General features: G+C 42.7%; 1 protein-coding gene across 2 annotated transcripts in view; it reads left to right on the plus strand.

Annotated features, from left to right (window-relative positions):
* Positions 1–21805, plus strand: part of usp34 (ubiquitin specific peptidase 34) — a 121977-nt gene that overhangs the window by 24635 nt on the left and 75537 nt on the right. For both annotated transcript variants that reach the window (XM_037543733.1, XM_037543734.1), the window contains exons 2-7: positions 2044–2131; positions 3667–4147; positions 6297–6347; positions 10954–11103; positions 11488–11555; positions 17322–17514. In XM_037543733.1, the coding sequence (XP_037399630.1) occupies positions 2044–2131; positions 3667–4147; positions 6297–6347; positions 10954–11103; positions 11488–11555; positions 17322–17514 (1031 nt within the window). The remainder of the gene's footprint in view (positions 1–2043; positions 2132–3666; positions 4148–6296; positions 6348–10953; positions 11104–11487; positions 11556–17321; positions 17515–21805) is intronic.

Below are 21805 nucleotides of genomic sequence, written 5' to 3' on the forward strand. Positions count from 1 at the left end.
AACAGTGGGTGAGTGTTAGCTGGTACTCCAGGTTTCCGTATTGGTGTCAGGAAAGAAGTGTTGTAATTTAATCTCTGTACAGTCGTAATCGGTCCCAAATCAGTGCTGTTCCTGGTGGGGCGACTTTCGAAGATTCCTCCCAGTGTGAAAGTACAGTGATTTAATGAAATGCCGGGTTAGAAAAGTCCCTGAGAAGCCAGGACGGTATTAGTGTGGAAGTGTCAGTGTGATCCTGTGTAGTTTCAGTTGGAGTTGAACGGTGCGTGGAGGTCTGTGGAGTGTGTGTCCGCTGTGTGTTTGTTATGTGCTGCTGGATTAGCCTGAGGCTGGCTTAAGGCATTTTTATGGATGGAAAATTGACACTCTGCTAATGGGCTTCACCAAGAAGGGAGCTGGTGGTGAAAGTGGATGATGTTGCAGAAGTAAAACATCTCGATAGCTGAACACTTTTTTCACAGGATGTTAAATGCATCTCAATATTTGGCTTTTCTGGGGTTTGTGAACCAGTTGGAATAGGACAAATAAACAGGACCAACAAAACAGCAGTGATGTATTTTACAAGGAAAAGCAAGCAATTCGGACGAACGAGGCCGTGTTCTGCAGTCATGCAGTGGCTCCACGACAAGGCCATGTTCTGCGGTCATGCAGTGGTACTACGACAAAGCCGTGTTCTGCAGTCATGCAGTGGTTCTACAACAAAGCCGTGTTCTGCAGTCATGCAGTGGCTCCACGATAAACCTGTGTACTGCAGTGGTTCTAGACTGAAGCCATTTTCTGCAGTGCAGTAGTAGTTCTAGAATGAAGCCATGTTCTACAATGAATCAGTGGTTCTAAAACAAGGCAGTCTTCCGCAGTGAAGCAGAGGTTCTAGAACGAAGCAGTCTTCCACAGTGAAGCAGAGGTTCTAGAACGAAGCAGTCTTCCGCAGTGAAGCAGAGGTTCTAGAACGAAGCCATGTTCTGCAGTGATTCCATGGTTGTAGAACAAGGCAGTATTTGAGAACCAGGCTCTTCTAGATCAGAGCAGTGGATGGAGAATGATGCCGTGTTCTAGAAGTACCGATGTCATGCCGCAAGTGTGTCCTGACCTAATTTGTCCACCTCTCTACCTCTAGGCTTGGTGAAAGTCTGTAAATTTGAGGACGTTTCTAAGAGTACAACGTTAAAAGCATAGTATGCCTTTAAGAACCACTCATTGGTTAAACAGACTTATGGTACCGGTTTGGGTGGTGTGGGGTGGTGTGAGGTGTGGCTTGGAATTAATAGGTGGCCCAGTCCCATTTCTTCTTTCTACCCCTACCCCTTGTTTTCGAGTGTCACCCAAACCCCTTGGCACTGAGATATAAGGGGTAGTGGTTTAAATCTTGCCCTACGAAATGGCAACCCCTCAAATAAAAAATAAAAACACTGCTTCACTAACAGCTACTAGCGCCGCCCTGTAGGCGACCCGGCCCGTCTGCAGTGACAGCAGAGGAGGGGAAAGTTCAGCTCCTCACTGCTGCGCTTTAGTTACGTTTAGAGCATCATAAGCCTTCAAAGAGGGGGGCCACCCCTTATTCTTTGGTGATATGAAGCTATTTCCTGTTCCTCCTTAAGTGTTGCCTCAGAACTGCTGGACTATTTAAGGTGGAATGGGAGAGTTAGCCCACTAGCTACCGACACATTAGTGTGCAATACTGTTTTTTTTTTTTTTTTTTGGCTTGTTATGAAGAAAACGGCCATAATACAGTGAATCGACATGACTAAGAAAATACAGTGGATATCGTGATTATTTACCTAGAAAATTCTCACATTTGTGGGCTTCTGTGGTCTCCTGCTCAGCCAACTGGCCGGTTTTTCTTTTCTTTTTCCTCATATCACTCTGTTTGGAGTGAGTCTCAGAAAATCCTCCGCTTGGAGGGTCATGTAGGAGGTAAGGGCTGAGTGGTTAGGGGCGAGGGGTGAAATGGGACTGGGCCTTGGGCTTTAGATCTTCTGAGTACAGACTGTTCACAGGAGGAAAGATTGTATTGTATAAACGTGTCTTGATCTCTTGTCTCCTCAGTCTCGGATGCAGACAGTTCGGACGGCCTGCAGTTGAAGAAGGAGCATGCCTTAAGAGTTTTCAGCTACATCGGCACATGGACACAGAGGTCAGTCGCTCATCCGTTCACGCCTTCATTGAGTCCGGTTTCCTCTCGGTCAGTATTGTTTGTGATACGTGGACAGTTTGGAGTCTTTCTGTCAAACCCGTCGTTCTCTGGGTGATTTGGCTGCTGCTCCAGCCGGTGTTATGCGATACAGTTGCACATTCTCTGCTACGTAAAAAGGATTTTGCTATGGACGGTTGGGCGACCTTTGGCCTACTTTGGTTTTGCCCGCTGTGGCATTCGAGCGTGCTCACTCAAAGTGCTGAGTCATCGGTGCCAATCTAATCCGCCGTTTTTAGGATAAAGGAACCTTCTTCCTTTGTTATTTCATGAGGAATATATAGACTTTCTCCATGTTGTTGCAGTCCCAACAAAACCACAGATATCTGGAATCATAGATTTATGGTAGAAAAAATATTGATCATATTGATCAGCTGTGGAAATGTTTGCATAGTGGAGCATTTATTTATTTATTTATTTAGTGTTTTTAATGTAGTCCTTTCCCGTTCCCAACCATTAACAGTGTGCTTTATTTTACTGTTTCTGTGCATCTGTCCACATTTTATAGATTAGAGCTGATCAGTGACTGTTATATGCAATAAAGCCCCAACTACACCGATCAGGCATGACATTATGACTTCTTTCTGCCCTCATTGTCCACTTTATCAGCTCCACTTACTGTGTAGCTGCACTCTGTAGTTCTACAGTTACAGACTGTAGTCCATCTGTTTCTCTGATACTCTGTTACCCTGTTCTTCAGTGGTCAGGACCCCCATGGACCCTCACAGAGCAGGTACTGTTTGGGTGGTGGATCATTCTCAGCACTGCAGTAACACTGACATGGTGGCGGTGTGTTAGTGTGTGTTGCGCTGGTGTGAGTGGATCAGACACAGCAGTGCTGCTGGAGTTTTTAATCACTGTGTCCACTCACTGTCCACTCTATTAAACACTCCTATCTTGTCAGTCCACCTTGTAGATGTAAAGTCAGAGACGACAGCTCATCTGCTGCTGCACAGTTTGTGTTGGTCATCCTCTAGTCCTTCATCAGTGGTCACAGGACGCTGTTAGCTGCATATGTTTGGTTGGTGGACTATTCTCAGTCCAGCAGAGACACTGAGGTGTTTAAAAACTCCAGCATCACTGCTGTGTCTGATCCACTCAGACCAGCGCAACACACACTAACACGCCACCACCACATCAGTGTTACTACAGTGCTGAGAATGATCCACCACCCAAATAGTACCTGCTCTGTGAGGGTCCATGGGGGTCCTGACCACATAATTAAGCTTGTTCCCTGTTGAGGATGTGTTAACACATTCTCACCTATAAAATCAACAAAATATCATTTGAGTGGTGAAACTTGTGTATCCTGTATGTTGGTTTGTTGTAATACAGGCTATGTATTAAAACCTGGCACTAGCTCTTGAATAACTAACCCAGAAACACTGTAATTAAATAGAACCGAAGCTTTTTAAAACCACCTGCAGCTCTTAGGAGGAGTAACACGTGGTGATCCTCTCTTTGTTGTGTGGTTTCAGGCAATGTCTGTGCTGCTTCAAAGAGTACAAGCACCTTGAAGTCTTCAACCAGCTGGTTTATGGCCTCATTAACCTGGTCATCGCCCAGGTAACCAGCCTGAGGGATCGCCTCTGCAGTTCCCGCGGCAGTGGTGGGCGGGAGGGTACGGGATCTGAATGGGGCTCCGCCCACCCTCAGCCTTCTCCTGCTGAGGAGGAGCCGCTGAACGTGGAGAGAGACTCGGCGGAGGAGGATGGAGGAGCGGAGGGGGTTTCGGCAGAACCGCAGAAGAACCAGACCCAGGTTCAGCCAGGCCCTCAGGACCAGCCCAGATTGGGGGATTGTTCGGGGGAAGAGGGCTTGGCCGAGACCAGCCTGGACCCTTTCAGCTCGTGGAGCACGGAGGACCGCGAGAAACTACTGCTGTGTGCTGCCAAAATATTCCAGATCCAGTTTCCCCTTTACACGGCCTACAAACACAACACACACCCCACCATAGAGGTAATCCGTCACACTGCACTGCCAGTCAGAAGGAATAGAACCGCTCATCCCAGCAGCGTAACTATGATGCTGGTACTGTGTAACCTGACAGGCTTCAAAGTGTTTGTAGGATAAATTAAGAAATGTTAATATGTCCTGAATGATGGACAGAGCTGTCGAAGACTTTGAAATAAATGAGAAAACACAAAGAGTGGAAGTGTAATGACGTTAATTTTAACCTGAATGAAGTCATTTTAAAATCAACATCCAGAACTTCAGATTCATAAAAATCAGTGATCAGATCTCGAGGCACATGACTCAATACGAAGTTAGAAATGGGACGTTTCTAGGGATCTGCGTTTATGGAATATCTGTAAGGGTTATTAAATTGGTCGTTAATCAGATGCAGGTAGGGAAAAATTAGGGATAAGGGACTAGGGCTGTAGGCTTAGGATGAGAGGGCTGTAGGCTTAGGATGAGAGGGCTGTAGGCTTAGGATGAGAGGGCTGTAGGCTTAGGATGAGAGGGCTGTAGGCTTAACTTTTTCAGTGGTAGCACCGTTATGTAAAAAAGCGTGCAGAGGAACACGTTTGAAAACCGTTTTATTATTCCAACACCGGCGAGGGAAATCAGGATGTTTTCGTGTTGAATGAGCAACAGAGGCTGCTGCTCGGATGAGCTAGTGAGCTGGTACGACACAGCGTGGTGATGACTCGTCATCTTAAAGGTTGACGATGAGTTCGGCTGACGTCTGTTTTCACTGTTCTTTGGAAGCTAGAGTAGTTATTTAGCATGGTTACCAAAAACGCTGCGCCGAACTCTCTTTGCCTGCCCATTTACTGCTATGGTATCCCAAGTGGTTGCTACAGTGTCGCTAGGCCACTGCTATGGTATTCCAGGTAGTTTATAAAGTGTTGTTAGGCTGCTGCTATAGTATTCCAGGTGGTTGTTAGTGTTGCTAGGCCACTGCTATGGTATTCCAGGTGGTTGCTAAAGTGTTGCTAAGCCACTAATATGGTATCCCAAATGGTTGCTACAGTGTTGCTAGGCCACTGCTATGGTATCCCAGGTAGTTTATAAAGTGTTGTTAGGCTGCTGCTATAGTATTCCAAGTGGTTGTTAGTGTTGCTAGGCCACTGCTATGGTATTCCAGGTGGTTGCTAAAGTGTTGCTAAGCCACTAATATGGTATCCCAAATGGTTGCTACAGTGTTGCTAGGCCACTGCTATGGTATTCCTGGTAGTTTCTAAAGTGTTGTTAGGCTGCTGCTTTGGTATCCCAAGTGGTTTCTACAGTGTTGCTAGGCCATTGCTATGGTATTCCAGGTCGTTTCTAAAGTGTTGCGAGGATGCAGTTGTGGTATTCCAGGTGGTTGCTAACGTGTTGCTAAGCCACTAATATGGTATCCCAAATGGTTGCTACAGTGTTGCTAGGCCATTGCTATGGTATTCCAGGTCGTTTCTAAAGTGTTGCGAGGATGCTGTTGTGGTATTCCAGGTGGTTGCTAACGTGTTGCTAAGCCACTAATATGGTATCCCAAATGGTTGCTACAGTGTTGCTAGGCCATTGCTATGGTATTCCAGGTCGTTTCTAAAGTGTTGCGAGGATGCTGTTGTGGTATTCCAGGTGGTTGCTAACGTGTTGAATGTCTGTGAGGAACAGTGTGAGAGAGTGTGACATTATTTGGGTCAATTAGATTTGAGTTTTTACAACATTCCACTATTTTTGGACTGGAATTTGTCCCAAAAGTACAATCACACAATTACCCGTATAGGAACTTGTGCACAGTTTGTGGTTTTAGCTTGAAAACTGCAACTCCGAATAATAAAACAGTAAGTTAGCTCGGTCAGGCCAGTTTAACAGTGCAGTTGCATTAGGTAGGATAATCGATGGTGTCTGTTCTCCATTGCGGTATCCCAGCGCGTTGTCCCGCGTCTGTTGCTCTGTAGAGCACTTACTGGCGTTCACTTTTGAGTTGGATGATTTCTGTGCTGTATCGTTCTCGCTGTAACTCACAGGTCAGTTACAGAGACACACGACTGCATGCTGTCCTTGTTTTCTCCTGAACAGATCCTGCTATTGTTCCTCTTCTGTTTTTATTTGTTTTTCTGTTTGTTTGTTTTGGATTGTTCTCTCTCTTTTTTTTCATACTCTTCCCATTTCCTTGCAGGACATCTCGGCTCAGGAGAGCAGCATCCTCGGCTCCTTCTGTGACATGAACGTAAGTGCTGCTCTGCTATTGAGATGCTTTATAAAACAACACGAGCGCATTACTCCCTTCTTTAATATTAAAGTCTGAAACTGGCCGAATGCAGTCGGGCAAAAACGTTTTTAATTGGAGCCGGCCTGCTTTTCTGTGATCTATAGGTGGATTAAAAATCAACACACATAAGACGTATTAACGCTATAAACATGCGGAGGTTAAAGAGAACATTTGGCAACTGAAGGACTATAGCGAAGGCACTATAGTCAGATATTTGACATTAATGTGAGTCAATATAACCACAATAAGCTCTCCAAGAGGAATTATACTTGGAAAACACACATTCTTGTGTGCAGGAATCTTTAATTTAATTTCTGTCTGCCTTTAGTGATCTCTGTATTTAATGGGAAGCATTTAGATAAAATATTGCTAATATCTAATCAAATAAACAGAATAAGCTAAATTTATGCGAAAGCCGGTTTTTGCATGAAACAAGATTTTATTGCTCAGAGAAGCAATTTTAATTGGAGCCGGTCTGCTTTTCTGTGATCTACAGATGGATTAAAAATCAGCACACACAAGACATATTAAAGCTATAAACACGCGGAGATTAAAGAACATTTGGCAACCGAAGGGCTTGTTAAACAGCACAACTGTGTATGACCTTTATACCTTTTTTTTTTCATTTTAATCTTAATGAATTTTCGACTGTACATGCGCTTTTAGACGCAGTGCTTAAACGAAGAAAACATGAGTCGCTGTGTTAATGATGCTTTGCCGCCCCGCCCTTTTCAGTCTTTCTTATTTTCTTAGTGTTTAAAAAACATGCACTTGATCTGAAGCCTAACAAATAGACAGGAATTTGTTTTTATTTTATTCAGCTCAGTTTCGTCTGATTGAAGGCAGATTTGATCAATAATAAAAGGCTGTTTTCTTTATTACCTTGGAGTTTTTATGTTAGTACATTTATTCCAAAGCGCACATAAAACCCCAAACTTTTTGTTTTGTATTTTATTTTTTTCATTTCTGATTAGGATTACAAATAGAGGTATGATGTAAAACGTCATTTTTCACGTTCTAATGTTGATTAGAGCAAATATTACCTCCTAACAACAGTCAGAAAGGCCTTTAAACGCCTGATAGGTTTTGGAAATTGGGTAATACAGAAAAAAAAATTGACAGCATTAGCATAATCTGCTTAAATGTTCGTTTAACAATCTCACAACAGGCTTGTACATTGTAAACGAATATGCTATGTTAGCAAAATCTGCATTTTTTTTTGTTCTTGAGATGCATTTTGGATCCAGTCCTGAAGCATGGAGATGATTTTATCACCATTGCCAAATGCAGAGATTTATGTCCTGTTGCTCCTATTTATATTTTATTGGGAAGCAGCAAATAGTGCCAGCTGCGCTCCATTTTAGGCCTCGTGCACTCCCTCTGCTGTTCTGGAGCTTCTGTCAGCAGATTTGATCAGGTCAGCTCAAGTTCAGGCTTTTAGAAATGGATGAGTCAGAGATCAGCCACAAACGGGATTAAAGAAAGCCTGTGCTTTCAGTGGGAAAATGGGCACTATAGTCAGACATTTGACATAAATATGAGTCAATATAACCACAATAAGCTCTCCAAGAGGAATTATACTTGGGAAAACATTATCATTAATTTAATTTGTCTTCCTTTAGTGATCTCTGTGTTTAATGGCTATATTAATTGCTAATGTTTAATCAAATAAACAGAATAAGCTAAATTTATGTGAAAGCCGGTTTTTGCATGAAAGGAGATTTTATTGCTCAGAGAAGAAATAACTGTTGACAGCAACATTCATCAAACCACATCGCTGTTGTCGGAAGAAAACCTCGTGATTTGATAATATAACTCGCCCTTTACGTTGCGTGTAAATTTCATGAAGGATGGACCAGGAGAACCGGGTCTGGTTCCATTGACGTTAAAAGTAAAGAGGGGTTTTTTTTTCCTTCTCCTATAAAGTTGCCGTTCTGGAGATAAGTTGATGGAGAACCCGTCATCACACCTACGCTGTCGTTGTCATTACACCATCACTGTGAAAGATTGCAGCTTTTAGAGACCACGCCTGTCGTCTCTCTGTTGTGTGTTGGAGACGGTGGAGGTCAATGTAAAAATATTTAGCCAAGCACAGCTTCCTCTTTTGCCCCGCCTTTCAAATGTCTTCTGAGTTCTCCCCGCATCATCATGAGAAAAACAAGGTGTCCTATTGAGAAATTGCTCAGCTGGCTCAGAAACCCCCCCTCACACTACGTTAAACTCACGAATACACCAGAGTATTGAAGGAACGTGCACGTTGATTTCCCATTCATGCCTTTAGTGTTCAGTGCAGAGAATATGAGTGCAGGTCCCTTGTGGTTTGTTTGTATCTGTCTCTCTCTTTATCTGAAGGAACGTGTAGATCACTTTCCCGCTTAATGACGAGAGAGGTTTTAGTGCGCTGTGTTTTTTGAGGGCTCTAAGAAGACGACGTGATACGAGAGTGAGAGAACGTGTTTATGCTGCATGTTGATGGTGGAGCGTTAGGTAAACTCACACACGCTTCTCAGCCGCTCTCATTGTTCTTGAAAATCATGTTTTTGCCAGGTTTTGTTTGACCATGGGCAGCTTTGGTTGTTTTGCTCTGTGAGAACACTGGAGCATTGTTCAGTTAAAGAGGAATCCTCAAAATATCTACACAACCTGACGCACTGTTGTGTAGTTTTGAGAGAGTTTTACATTTACATTTTACATTTACGGCATTTGACTGACGCTCTTATCCAGAGCGACTTACAATTTGATCATCTTACACAGGCAGGCCAAGGTGGTGTTAGGAGTCTTGCCCAAGGACTCTTATTGGTATAGTGTAGGGTGTTTGCCCAGGTGGTGATTGAACCCCAGTCTACAGTGTAGAAGGCAGAGGTGTTAACCACTACACTAACCAACCAGTTTTGGCCTAAAATGTGTTTTGAAGTGTGTTTTTAGTAGAGTAGTCGAGAGGTACATGTAAGCAAAGTAGTCCCAAAAGAGTCGAGTCGAGGCAAGAGGCTTCTTTTGTCATTGCATCTATGTACAAGTACACAGCGGAGTGAAATTACGATCCTCCAAGGAACAACACGGTGCAACATGGAACAAAATACACAGTACCAAGTGAAAAGGTGCAGACATAAGTGTGCAAAAAAAATAAAAATGTGACTTAAAAACAATACGATAAATAAAAGCTACGACACGGCACTCCTTTCTGAGCATGAGGTAGGGAACTTTTCACATTCACCACTGTTTTAGTGTATTGAGGCATCATTAACATGCTATATAAAACTTAGAAAGCCTGTATAGGTTTACTGGTAGATTTGGATAGGAAATGAAAACTGGACCAAAACCTTAACTCAGAACTGTGTCTCGGACATCTGGCAACATATTTACCATTTCATGAAGCTTTTAGAGGTGCTGAAGTCTTCAGATGTCTGGTTCCTTTCACCGCCACTGGCCCAGTACATCTTATCAAAAATAGCCAAGTAAATTTCTCGATCACTGTGGGTGAATCCAGTGGATCACATAAGACATGAGTAAAGCATAAGAAGGAGGTTTCTTCTTCTAAGAGTTAATGAGCTACTAGTAACACTGAAGCGAACCAGTGCAGCAGTAGATGGTGGCGATTTATCTTTTAGAGGAGGTCTTTTCCGCTCAGTGGATGATGTGCCAACGTGTTAGTTTGTCATTGTAAAATAAAGAACAGGGAAATATCTTCTCATTATTTTGTCTAGCTAGCATAGTTAACATAGCTCTGCCTTCTGAACGGTGTCCTTAACAACGCATCTTTGGCAGTTTGCTCACATTTAGGCACCTGTTTTTTTGTTGCAGCAGCTGTAACAGTTTAAAGCCCTGTGAGTGTGTTTACATGTGCTTAATAACCTGATAACTGTAGAGAATCCTGTGCTTTTACATGAGCTTGGGTAGTCAGATAATGGAGACACTAACTGGGTCTACAGGAGTCTGGCAGTAATCAGAGTTCTTCTTTGCAACCGACCAATAAACCTCACAGAATAAAACGTCACATAAAGTAAAAAACTCTGAGCCACGTTACCTGAAAATGTGAACATGCATCATCTAGAAGATGAAGAATATTTAAATCATTCGTTTCATCAAGCATGTAATTGGTTTCCGCATTACTCCAAAAGACGCTGCGCTAACCGCTGTTTGCTTACTTCCAGTACCGCGGTCTGTTTTCACACATGTGCAGACAGAAATCTGAATGCATTGAAATCTGATTACGGAGCTAAAATCCAGCTCTATTTATCGGATTCCCTAATCGGGTTTCTAGACCTTACTTCGATCTAAGAAATCTGAATATGCTGTTCACACGACCGTTTGTTTAACCAGACAACTGCAGAAATCTGATCACGTTCGGATTATTAAGTGCATGTAAACACACTCACACTCACTGTTTCAAGTCATGCACTGTATTCAGTGAGTGAAACCGCATAGCCGGCAATTGGCGTCATGCAGGTAGTCATAATAATTGTGTACTAGGTTCAGTTTGTTGTTCGCCATGTTGGTTAGTTTGATTGACATTGTTTATTTAATGCTGATCTTTTCTGTTATTGGATGTGTTTGTGTTGTGTAGGATGTGGAGGTGCCTCTACACTTGCTGCGGTACGTGTGTTTGTTCTGTGGTAAACACGGCCTGTCTCTCATGAAGGACTGCTTTGAGTCAGGCACGCCAGAAACCCTGCCCTTCCCCATCGCACACGCCTTCATCACCATCGTCTCCAACGTGAGTACTCACGTTTACACACCAGTGGTGTCCAAGTGAAGCAGTTCCACTGACAATTTTAATTGATTACAGTAAAATTCTTCAGTGTGCGCTCAAGTTTTCGTAACTTTTTATCGAAAACATCCGAAAAAATACAGAAAAACATAGAAATTAGTGTCTTAAGTTCTTTTCAATGGATTTATTTAAGCCTTAATAGGGTGAATTTCCTGTACCTCGCGAATTTTGTCCTGAATCGCAGTCCAGAACTCCAAAATCAGAATTGTACCAGTCATTTGAGAAATTTGAGATTTCTTGATGCTAAAGAATTGTAATCGAACTGGATTGTTGTGAGGTCTGAGATTTACAGCGCTGTTGTCCATTTATTGATTTATTTGTTTATTACAGATCAGAATATGGTTGCACATTCCAGCTGTGATGCAGCACATCATCCCTTTCCGCACCCATGTCATCAGGTAAGATCACTTTTACCTGTTGGCTGCATCGTCGCCTGTAGTCCGGCATCAGTTTGACTGACAACTAACAACTGAAAATGGCGAAGAATTTTGGCACTAAGGCTGCATTTCCATCAGCTCTTTACAGGAGATTCTCTACATCACACTGGTGGAAATACTTCTGAGAAATATACGCGGAGTTTCAGAGAAAGCTTTAGTCTTGAGCGGTTTCTTGATCCTATTCGTTTAAGTTTAATTTTATATAGGAGCGCGGAGATAGAACCCACTGTGACGAGCAACTTTTGTCGGTCTAATATCGGTTTTTACTGACTCCTGCCTTGTTCTGTAGCTGCTGCCAGACAAGAAAGGAAATGCTTGTTTGGTCATATGACCTTTATTCTTTTCTATCGGAGTCTTCGTCTTCGTCTCCTGTGCTGATAGAAGCTGGATGTACTAAGGCTGTGTTCACATTACCAAGTTGAAGTGGCACAAATCAGATTTTTTGCCCTAATGTGACTCAGATCTGGTGTTTTCAGGGCTGTGTGGACACACAGATCTGGTCTTTTCAAATCCGACCTGAACCACCTTCATATGTGGTCCTAGATTGGATTTTTATCCAATTCGTGGTCATACGACCTTATCGTGACCCTCAGATCGGAATTCATACTGTGCATGCGCCATCATTCAGCGTTACCATGGCAACAGCGCCAAACAGATGTTAAAGCCTGTAAACGGTGGAAAAGCAGCTCTGCTCATCTTTTTCTCCTCCGTCTGGCTCTAATAATGAGGCTGAGAGCTGATCAGAGTTGATCTTCTCAACGAAGCTCGTTCTGCTCGTTAGTTTGTGTTGATGATGCAGCGATTCAGTCACGTGACGTTTCTGAGTAGGATGAGCTCATGAGGGTCGTTTCAGGACGCCGGTTCATCACATTAGCGACAGATTTGAATCACTTACCTAACTGAGTGTGAACCATCGAGTCAGAGAGATCGGATTTGAGGTAAAAATCGAATTTGAGTGATGAGGCTTGTAATGTGAACGTAGCTTAAGAGGTTTAAGTAGTTTTTTTGTTTGTTTTTTTTGACCTGATACTTCTGGACTTTTATTCAGGTTGTTTCTTGGGAAGATCCTGTTACTCGAGTCAGTATTTACCCATATGTTAATACTTTTTCCTGAGTATGGGTTTGGGCTGCTATGTTCATCTCTTGAGTGTATCTCATGTCTTTATATCCATCTTAAGCGATCGTGTAAACGTTTATGATTTTGGTGATTTTATTCGACATTTGCTGCTTCCGTCAAGTCTTTCTGTCTATTAAATGTGTCCAAATCTATAATAAATGTGGCTGAAAACCTTGTTGGTGATTGTTTCCTAGGGGATATAAAACGTGTCTTGTATCTGTAACATGCTTTCTAGCCCCTGTGTTTCATCACGGTGGTTTATGGCCAACTGCAAATCATGGCTGCATCGCTGCGTTTAGCCAGGCGCTGTGATGCTTTCGTCTTCATGAAGGATAAAAATAGCTTCGGGAGAGCTGCTAGATCTACAGTGGCAGTCAAAAGTTTGGGCACGCCTGAAAGAATACGTATTTTTCATTTTGATAAATACTTTTTGATCTGAAGGCTTAAGTGCTTGAAATGTGTTTCCAAGACAAATATGAAATCGATGCCTGGGTATGAATTTAATTCTGTGTTTTAACAGCCAGCATATGTGCCAGGGGGTATATACTCACTGGCGCCACTGGCCATAATTTGCATTTTAACCACTAAAAATATGGAGTCTGTAGCCCAGTGACCAGCTAGCCTACCTTTCCATTCTTTTTAACGAGCTTGTTTGACCCTGTGAAACCACTACAGCAGTCGTGGTGATATTTTTGAGCACAAATGGTCGTCAGCATGTGGCATTACATTAACTTTGGCCGTCAGCTTCTTATAGATTTGAATTTAGCATGAATATGAATATTTTAATTAAAGTCTAAAGCACAAGTTATGTGAATGCTGTGGTAAGGACAGGCACAAAAGTACATACATTGGTGAGGAAAAGACATTTACTTTCCTTCCTAAATCCAGAAACACTAGGTTAGATTTCCCAGTCTTACCAGTGAACTCTTACTCCATGTGTTACTTATGTTTGTCGTTTTTTATGTAATTTTGTAGTTCTGTAACGGCTTTTTATGCATTTTTGAGATTTAAATAACAGGTGTGGGACATGAATAAAATGCTCACAATTGGACTCAAAATATTCCCCATAAATGACATTAATAACAAGTTTATATATGAAAGTATGACTGTGCTAAACTGTTCTGTATGTGCCATGCCAAACTATATCCACATTGCTGGCACCTAAAAGTGCATGAAGTGCAGAAATGGCCATAGAATTCCCATTTTAAAGCAGCGCCTGACTGTTTTGGGGGTTTATGGTACTAAAGCGTACTGATTAATTGTAAATACAAAGTCTGTATCGTTGCTGTTGTGTAAAAATCTTGTATCTCCACTGCATCTCATTGTACAGTTTGCCTTGTGTTACAATGTAATGTCAAGTGGGCCAATAGAAACTGCCCAAAATTGCGTCTTGTATTAACTTCCGTTAAACTAACGGTTTTTGGTTCTTCTGTAAAGCAACTATTATGGAGGTAAGGCATTTTGTTCTGACGTCAGTGATATTATGAACGTTTCAAGTATTCTGGCCATAGTGGTTTTGTTTTTTGTTTTTTTGTTTTTTTTCCTTCTTCTATTTTTTGGCTGCAAGATTTATGGGCTTGATGACCCTAGTGGCCAGTGCGAAAGCTCTAAGTGTAACCAGCCGCCACGGCGCCCCTCCAGGTTTCTCCTCATGAAGCTCCTTGGAAGAGTCCTGAGAGAATATAAAGCTGCGTCCAGTTCTAAAGAGGCTCATTTGAAGAATATAAAACACGAGATTAGAAGTGTGAACAATGTCTTCACTGTTATTCTAAAGAAGGAACTCTTTCTGAAAGGGTGCATCTGAATGTTTAACTGGCTGTGTATGAATAAATCGGGAATCATTCGCAGTGGTTTAAAAAGTGCTAGATAATTTTGCAGGTGAAGCCGCTGAAAGAATCAGTCTGGTGCTTTAACGCGAGTGTAAATTGCGTTTCTGCTGCTGCTTCTCTGCTGCGTTGCTAGGAAGAGCATCCCTCACCATGGCAACAGTCGCTGTGCTTCTCCTCACATGACCCTGAGGGAGCCAGACGGCTGGCGGGCAGTGGAGAGATGCTGGTCATGTGACGCGCTGAGTGTGTGTAGGATTAGAGCGGCACTTCAGCCTGTGGAGAGCAGATAAATGCTGTGCGCTCGTGTCTGAGAGAAATCGATGGAGCCTTGTATTTTAATTACATTTTGAGACATTTTGAGACCCGTTCCACCAGATTATCTCCCAATATAAAATAAACATAATTTATTAGGCTCTTATATCACTGATCCAGTATAAGCTACCTGTATTAGGGATGTGAATTTCGAAATTCAAGTATCCAGAAGAGTTCATGATTGGATCCAATTGACCTAAAGAAGACATCAAAAAAAGACAACAGAAATGCAAATTTATGTTGAGCTGTGTCGGTGGCAGCACTGGTGTTGCACAAATCACTGTATCATTACGTAGAGGAACACATTTTAAAAGGTACTTCTCGGTGAAATCAGTAGGCGTTTGTGTCGGATGTGTGAGATTTTATTTTGATATATTTAGACTCTTTCTGGACCTCACTTCTGAAAAACAAACTAAATTTATTTGTAAAACTGTATAAAGTTCCTCTTGGTGTAATTTTAAGAGAAGAAAACAAACCGTCCAGTCAAAACAAGCTGTCAGGTTAACAAGAATTAGTAGTCTGTTCAAGTGATCTTAGCCTAGAGTGTTAGTGCTGAGGGAGAATGATCTCGTTACCTTTACTAATGCTGACCTGTTAACTAACTCAAATATCATCTGGGATCATGATGTACTTGGAAAATATCCTGTTATTGAAATTCATCAAAAGCTACTCTAGTCTCCCAAATACCGCCGTTGGCACGAACACCCCTGGTTAAATGATGTTTAACTGATTTGTAGTTGGAGTGAAAATAAAGCTACGTTCACATTGCCAGGCTGAAGTGGCACAAATCCCTCATGTGACTCAGATCTGGTGTTTTCAGGGCTGTGTGGACAAATCTGATCTTTTTTACATCCGACCAGAGCCACTTTCACATGTGGTCCCAGATCGGATTCGTATCCGATTTGCGGCCGTGTGGCGTTAATGTGACGCTCTGGTCGGAATTTGTGCTCGTGTGACATCATTTCAGCGTTACCATGGCAACAGCGCCAAACAGATGTTAAAGCCTGTAAACGGTGGAAAAGCAGCTCATGTCATCTTTTTCTCCTCCGTCTGGCTCTAATAATGAGGCTGAGAGCTGATCAGAGTTGATCTTCTCAACGAAGCTCGTTCTGCTCGTTAGTTTGTGTTGATGATGCAGTGATTCAGTCACGTGACGTTACTGAGTAGGAAGAGCTCATGAGGGTCATTTCAGGACGCCGGTTCGTCACATTAACGACAGATTTGAATCACTTACCTAACCGAGTGTGAACCATCGAGTCAGAGAGATCGGATTTGAGTGAAAAATCGGATTTGAGCGATGAGGCTTGTAATGTGAACGTAGCTTAAGTGAACACATCCTCTAAAGAACCTACTCCTGTACGTTTTAATGCACAACTCAACTACTGTTTATTTGCTGAATTTAACATCTTACCAAAAAACCCACAAATTATAAAATGTGCCAAAAAGTGCCATTGCAGTTTATTTTATCCACCCAGTATGTTAAATTCAGCAAATTAACTGTATTTAAGATGTCCAGGAGTGTGTTCTCTGTAGAGGATGTGTTGATTTTATTTCACTTAGAAAATCAATTAAAAAAAAAAAAAGTCTTTGACCAGGGGCGCCCAAACTTTTGCACACGCGTGTAATTATACGAAACTGATTTCAGCTCATCAAACAGTGCTAGGCTGTGTAATGAGAGGATTAGTGCTTCATTTTTATCACAGAAAAGTGCTTCACTTGGTACCTGCTGGCTGTTTTGAGGGTCTTTAGCCGTCTCATGTGAATTGGCGTGCAGGGTGGCAGGTTAGTTCTGTGAACTGATGGATCGCTGGTGACAACAGGCCTAATATTAAGGCTTTATTATTATTTATTTTTTACATTGTTGGTTCATATTCTTGGTTATATTAAACACAATCCATTGTCATATAATTCAGAAAAACTAAAGTCTTGGTTCTCCGAGATCTTTCGAAGTGTAGTGACTGATGCCATCTGATGTTTGGTTGCCTCACTGTGTTCCAGCTGATCAGGGGAAAATATATATTATTTACCAATAATATCTTAGACCATTCATCAGCGAGAGCACCTCTGCATCATCACCTCTGCTCCCTTTATCTTGAGTCATTTCAGTTTATGCTGGCAAACCATGTTCATGTTAACATGAGTGAGGCAGTCACAATGTCTGGCAGGACTTGCACTGTTTTCTGAAGTTTTCTGCTGCGCTGTGAGGATGAGGGGCCGAGATGCTGTGAGATGGGTTACCTGATGATGGAGATATGTGCACAGACGCAGACTTGCATGCAAACAGTCCATTTCTAGCTCACACATTTTGTAGTTACACTCAAACATGGGTTTATTTGATGATAACCCAGCTTATTATTATGAACCACAACGCTATGGCTACAAAGACATTTACCTAATTTAGCTGGAGAAAGTATTGCTAAGCGTTCCTTTCAGCCGTTTCTCTCTTTCCCTCTCTCTCTCCGTCTGCAGGTATCTGTGTAAGCTGTCTGATCAGGAGCTGCGTCAGAGCGCGGCGCGGAACATGGCTGATCTGATGTGGAGCACAGTAAAGGAGCCGCTGGACAGCGCGCTGTGCTTCGATAAAGAGAGCCTGGACCTCGCCTTCAAATACTTCATGTCCCCCACACTCACTATGAGACTGGCTGGACTCAGTCAGATCACGGTCAGAAACGTACACACAAGTACCTGCATGTAATAGTATATCACACATGTATTATACAGATGTAAACATCTCTGTGTAATTATGATTTCTAAGACTAGCCAGAATCTTATCCGAAACTAAACCGATTCTAAAAGTTTCACTTTAGGAAAAAGGGACTGTGGAATATTTTATATTTTTAATTGGATTTTTATACAAAAAGCACTTTTTAAAGTCAGGAGTGTTTATTGCTCCTGTAGGATAGACCTGTGGTTTTCCCATTAGATCTGCCCCAGATTCTTCTGTTTATTTGCTGAATTTAATACGCAGACGTGCATGTATGAATAGCTGTTGTTGGAAGAAAACCTTGTATCTCCAAAATGCTCTCCATATTATTTATATATATATATATATATATATATATAATATGTGTGTGTGTGTGTGTGTGTAAATGACAATGTAAAATCATCCTTAACTTGCACAGTCCAATATTCTATTCTGCAAATGATTAAATTGTGTATTAATATGTTCAGAAGTCTGTTCTCTGTAGAGCATATCTACAAAAAACCAGCGTTATACACTGTATTTCCAAAAGTATTCACTCCCCCATCCAAATCATTGAATTCAGGTGTTCCAGTCACTTCCATGGCCACAGGTGTATAAAGCCGAGCCCCTCAGCCTGCAGACTGCTTCTACAGACATTAGTGAAAGAATGGGTCGCTCTCAGGAGCTCAGTGAATTCCAGCGTGGTACCGTGATCGGACGCCACCTGTGGAACAAGTCCAGTCATAAAATTTCCTCACTACTAAATATTCCACAGTCAACTGTCAGTGGGATTATAACAAAGTGGAAGTGATTGGGAACGACAGCAACTCAGCCACGAAGTGGTTGGCCACATAAAAGCCATGTTAAAGCCACCTGATTCTGCCCGTTTATTCTCAAGTCTGACATTCTATATAAAGTTAAGTTCGCTTTTGGGTCTCACTCTACTGGTTCTGGATGCCTTCTACCTACCTTTTGTTGGCAATTCATCACAGCATTTCACTGCTTGGAGACTCGCCCTCAACGAACCGTCGCGTGGACCTAGGCACCACCTCTGGCTCAAACTTGTACTGGTGTAGTCTGCCTCGATACCTGACTCCGGGATCTAGAGTCTCCATACTGAGTCCTTGCTGTTCACTCACTGTGTTGGATGTTTTTCCCCTGAAACCTCACCGAGCGACAAGATCTGCTCTCCATGATGTTGAATTATTCGGTCAGCCAGCTGATGAAATTCAACAATTTCACTACGCCATCATGCATATCAGTCATTAAACAACTCAAACTCCTTCGCCGACCTCGCTACATTCATAGGAGCTCGCAGAGAACGTTTACTCTAGCTCTGGGCACGCCATCCCATCCATCTGCACCGTCGCGCCACGACGTCGTCATCAGAACGCTGCTGCTACTCACACTAGTAACGTTGGGGTTCCTGTGGCAACACTGCTCACGGAGCGGGATGGAAAACGTGGAGTGGATTTCAGTGTTCTCCAGCCTATACGGAGACCCAGTGCTCCATCCAATATCAAAATTGAATTATTCAATACACAGTCATTAACAAATAAATCCTGCCTCATACATGACCACATTCTGGACAAGTGCTTGGATTTAATGTGCCTTACAGAAACCTGGCATCAACCAGAGTTTTTTTCTATATTAAACGAGACCTGTCCCTCTGGCTACAGCTACCTTCAGAAAGCCCACAGCATGGGTCGTGGTGGGGGTCTGGCTACTATCTACCGCAGTGATCTGGACTTATCTTATTTGCCTCTGCCTGAGCTTTCCTCTTGTGAATGTCTGGCGTTTTAGATGTAAACTGCCATCTCCTGTGACAATACTTCTCATTTATCGGCCTCCCAAACCAAACCCATCCTTCATGCCCGAGATGTACAACCTCCTCTCATCACTCTGTACAACCTCTGCCAATATTATTATATTTGGGGACATCAACATTCATGTCAACAATCCTACCTGCCGCTTTGCGGCTGAATTTCTCCCAACTGCTGGACTGCTTCAGTCTAAGGCAACTTGTTGATGGCACACTCTTGACTTGATCATTACTGACTCTGCCCCAATCAGAAATCTTTCTGTGTATGATTTCGGTGTATCCGATCATAAGGTAGTCTCTATGGAATTGCCAATTTTGTCTCTGTCCATGAAGCCCAAACGCCAAATCTGCTTCAGAAATTTGAAAAAAATAAATCCAGAAATCATGACAGCCGACTTGAAGAATCTTCTACATACAGACCTCCCATCGGTCAATGACGCAGTGGATTTCTACAATAAAAGTCTGAGCAGAATCTTGGATCTTCACGCTCCTGCTAAAACCAGAACGGTCACCTTCTCTCATTCAGCCCCCTGGTTCACTGATGAGCTAAGAGAAATGAAGGCAGCCGGGCGCGCCCTTGAGCGTTGTTACAAAGCCTCTGGCCTCACTGTTCACAAGTTGGCGTATCGGGAACATCAAAAAGCCTACGCAAGATCCATTATGGAAGCACGGTTACAGATTTATGGAAACATCATCAAAAACGGTCAAGGGATTTCTAAGCAGTTATTCACCACCATCAACCATCTCCTGAAACCACAAGCCCCCTTACTCACTGAAAGTACAGAAGAGCACTGCAACAACTTCATGACTTTTTTTAGAACAAAAACCCACTCAATTCGTTCTGTTATTTCAACATTCTCCACTCTACATGTGCAGGGTATGTACTCACAGTCTGAGGTCTCCCAGCCCCTAAGCTGTTTTCCAGAAGTCTCACAGCAAGAGGATGAAGGCATTGTCAAGAAGATGAAACCTTTCACCTGTGCCTTGGATCCCTTTCCTACCTCTCTGGTGAAAGCAAACATCTCTGCCATAAATCCTCTGATTACCACTGTAATAAACCACTCTCTCCAGGCTGGGTTTGTTCCATCTTCTCTAAAGACAGCCATAATCAGACCACTGCTCAAAAAACCTACTCTTGATCCGGATGTCTTTGCAAATTATAGGCCCATCTCCAATCTTCCCTTTCTCTTTAAAGTACTGGAAAACGTAGTCGCCGCCCATCTTCAGGACCATCTTAAATGCAATAACCTTTATGAAAAATTTCAGTCTGGTTTCCGCTCTGCTCACAGTACAGAAACAGCTTTGGTTAAGGTCACAAATTACCTTCTGATGGCAGCTGACACTGGCTCACCTTCGCTCCTCATCCTCCTGGATTTGTCTGCTGCATTTGACACTGTTGACCATGGCATACTCCTCAATCGGCTTAATCACACTATTGGTCTCACGGACACCACCATAAACTGGTTTCAGTCTTATCTGATTGAAAGAACAGAGTACTTAACATATGGAAAGGCAAGATCCCAGACACACACTGTGACCTGTGGAGTCCCCCAGGGGTCAGTCCTGGGCCCCATCCTGTTTACCATATACATGCTTCCCCTTGGCCATGTCATTAGTCACCATGGAATTTCATTCCACTGCTGTGCTGATGTACAACTCTACCTTCGAATTGACGCAAACTCCTCTGTAGCCTCTTCATCGTCAACGCCATCATCACAACTTGCTGCCTGTCTAGAAGATATTCAGGTATGGATGGAACACAACTTCCTCATCTTGGTGTGAGGTTTGACCCTCAACTTACTTTCGAGGCCCATATAAAACACCTCTGCAAGATCTCCTTTCACCACCTCAGAAACATCACCAAACTTCACCCCACTCTGACTGTATCTGATGCTGAAAAACTGGTTCATGCTTTCATCTCCTCCAGACTCGACTACTGCAATGCACTTCTCATTGGGATTCCTAGCAAGAGTCTCCAGAGGCTACAATACATTCAGAACAGCGCTGCTAGGATCCTGATGAGAGTGCGTAAATATTAACACATCACACCCATCCTCTGTTCTCTTCACTGGCTTCCCATCTCTGCCAGGATCAAATGCAAGGTTTCCCTCCTCACCCACCAGTGCATTTATGGCAATGCTCCTACATATCTGAAAGAACTCCTCACCCCACAGACCTCATCACGATACCTTTGTTCTACAAACACAAATCGCCTCCTCCCCCCAGAACTAAACTCCACACCATGGGGGACCAGGCCTTCTATTCTGCTGCTCCTCGCTTATGGAATGCTCTCCCTGACCATCTGAGGGCACCACAGTCGAGTGAGAGTTTTAAAAAAGTACTTAAAACCTTTCTCTTCAGCAGAACTTACAACCCGTGATCTTCCTATTGAGTGTAAAGATGTTTTATAACAGTTCTTTGATTTAATTGAAATGCTTCTACTGTATA

This window comes from Pygocentrus nattereri, chromosome 12 (assembly GCF_015220715.1).
Source record: "Pygocentrus nattereri isolate fPygNat1 chromosome 12, fPygNat1.pri, whole genome shotgun sequence".
NCBI lineage: Eukaryota > Metazoa > Chordata > Actinopteri > Characiformes > Serrasalmidae > Pygocentrus > Pygocentrus nattereri.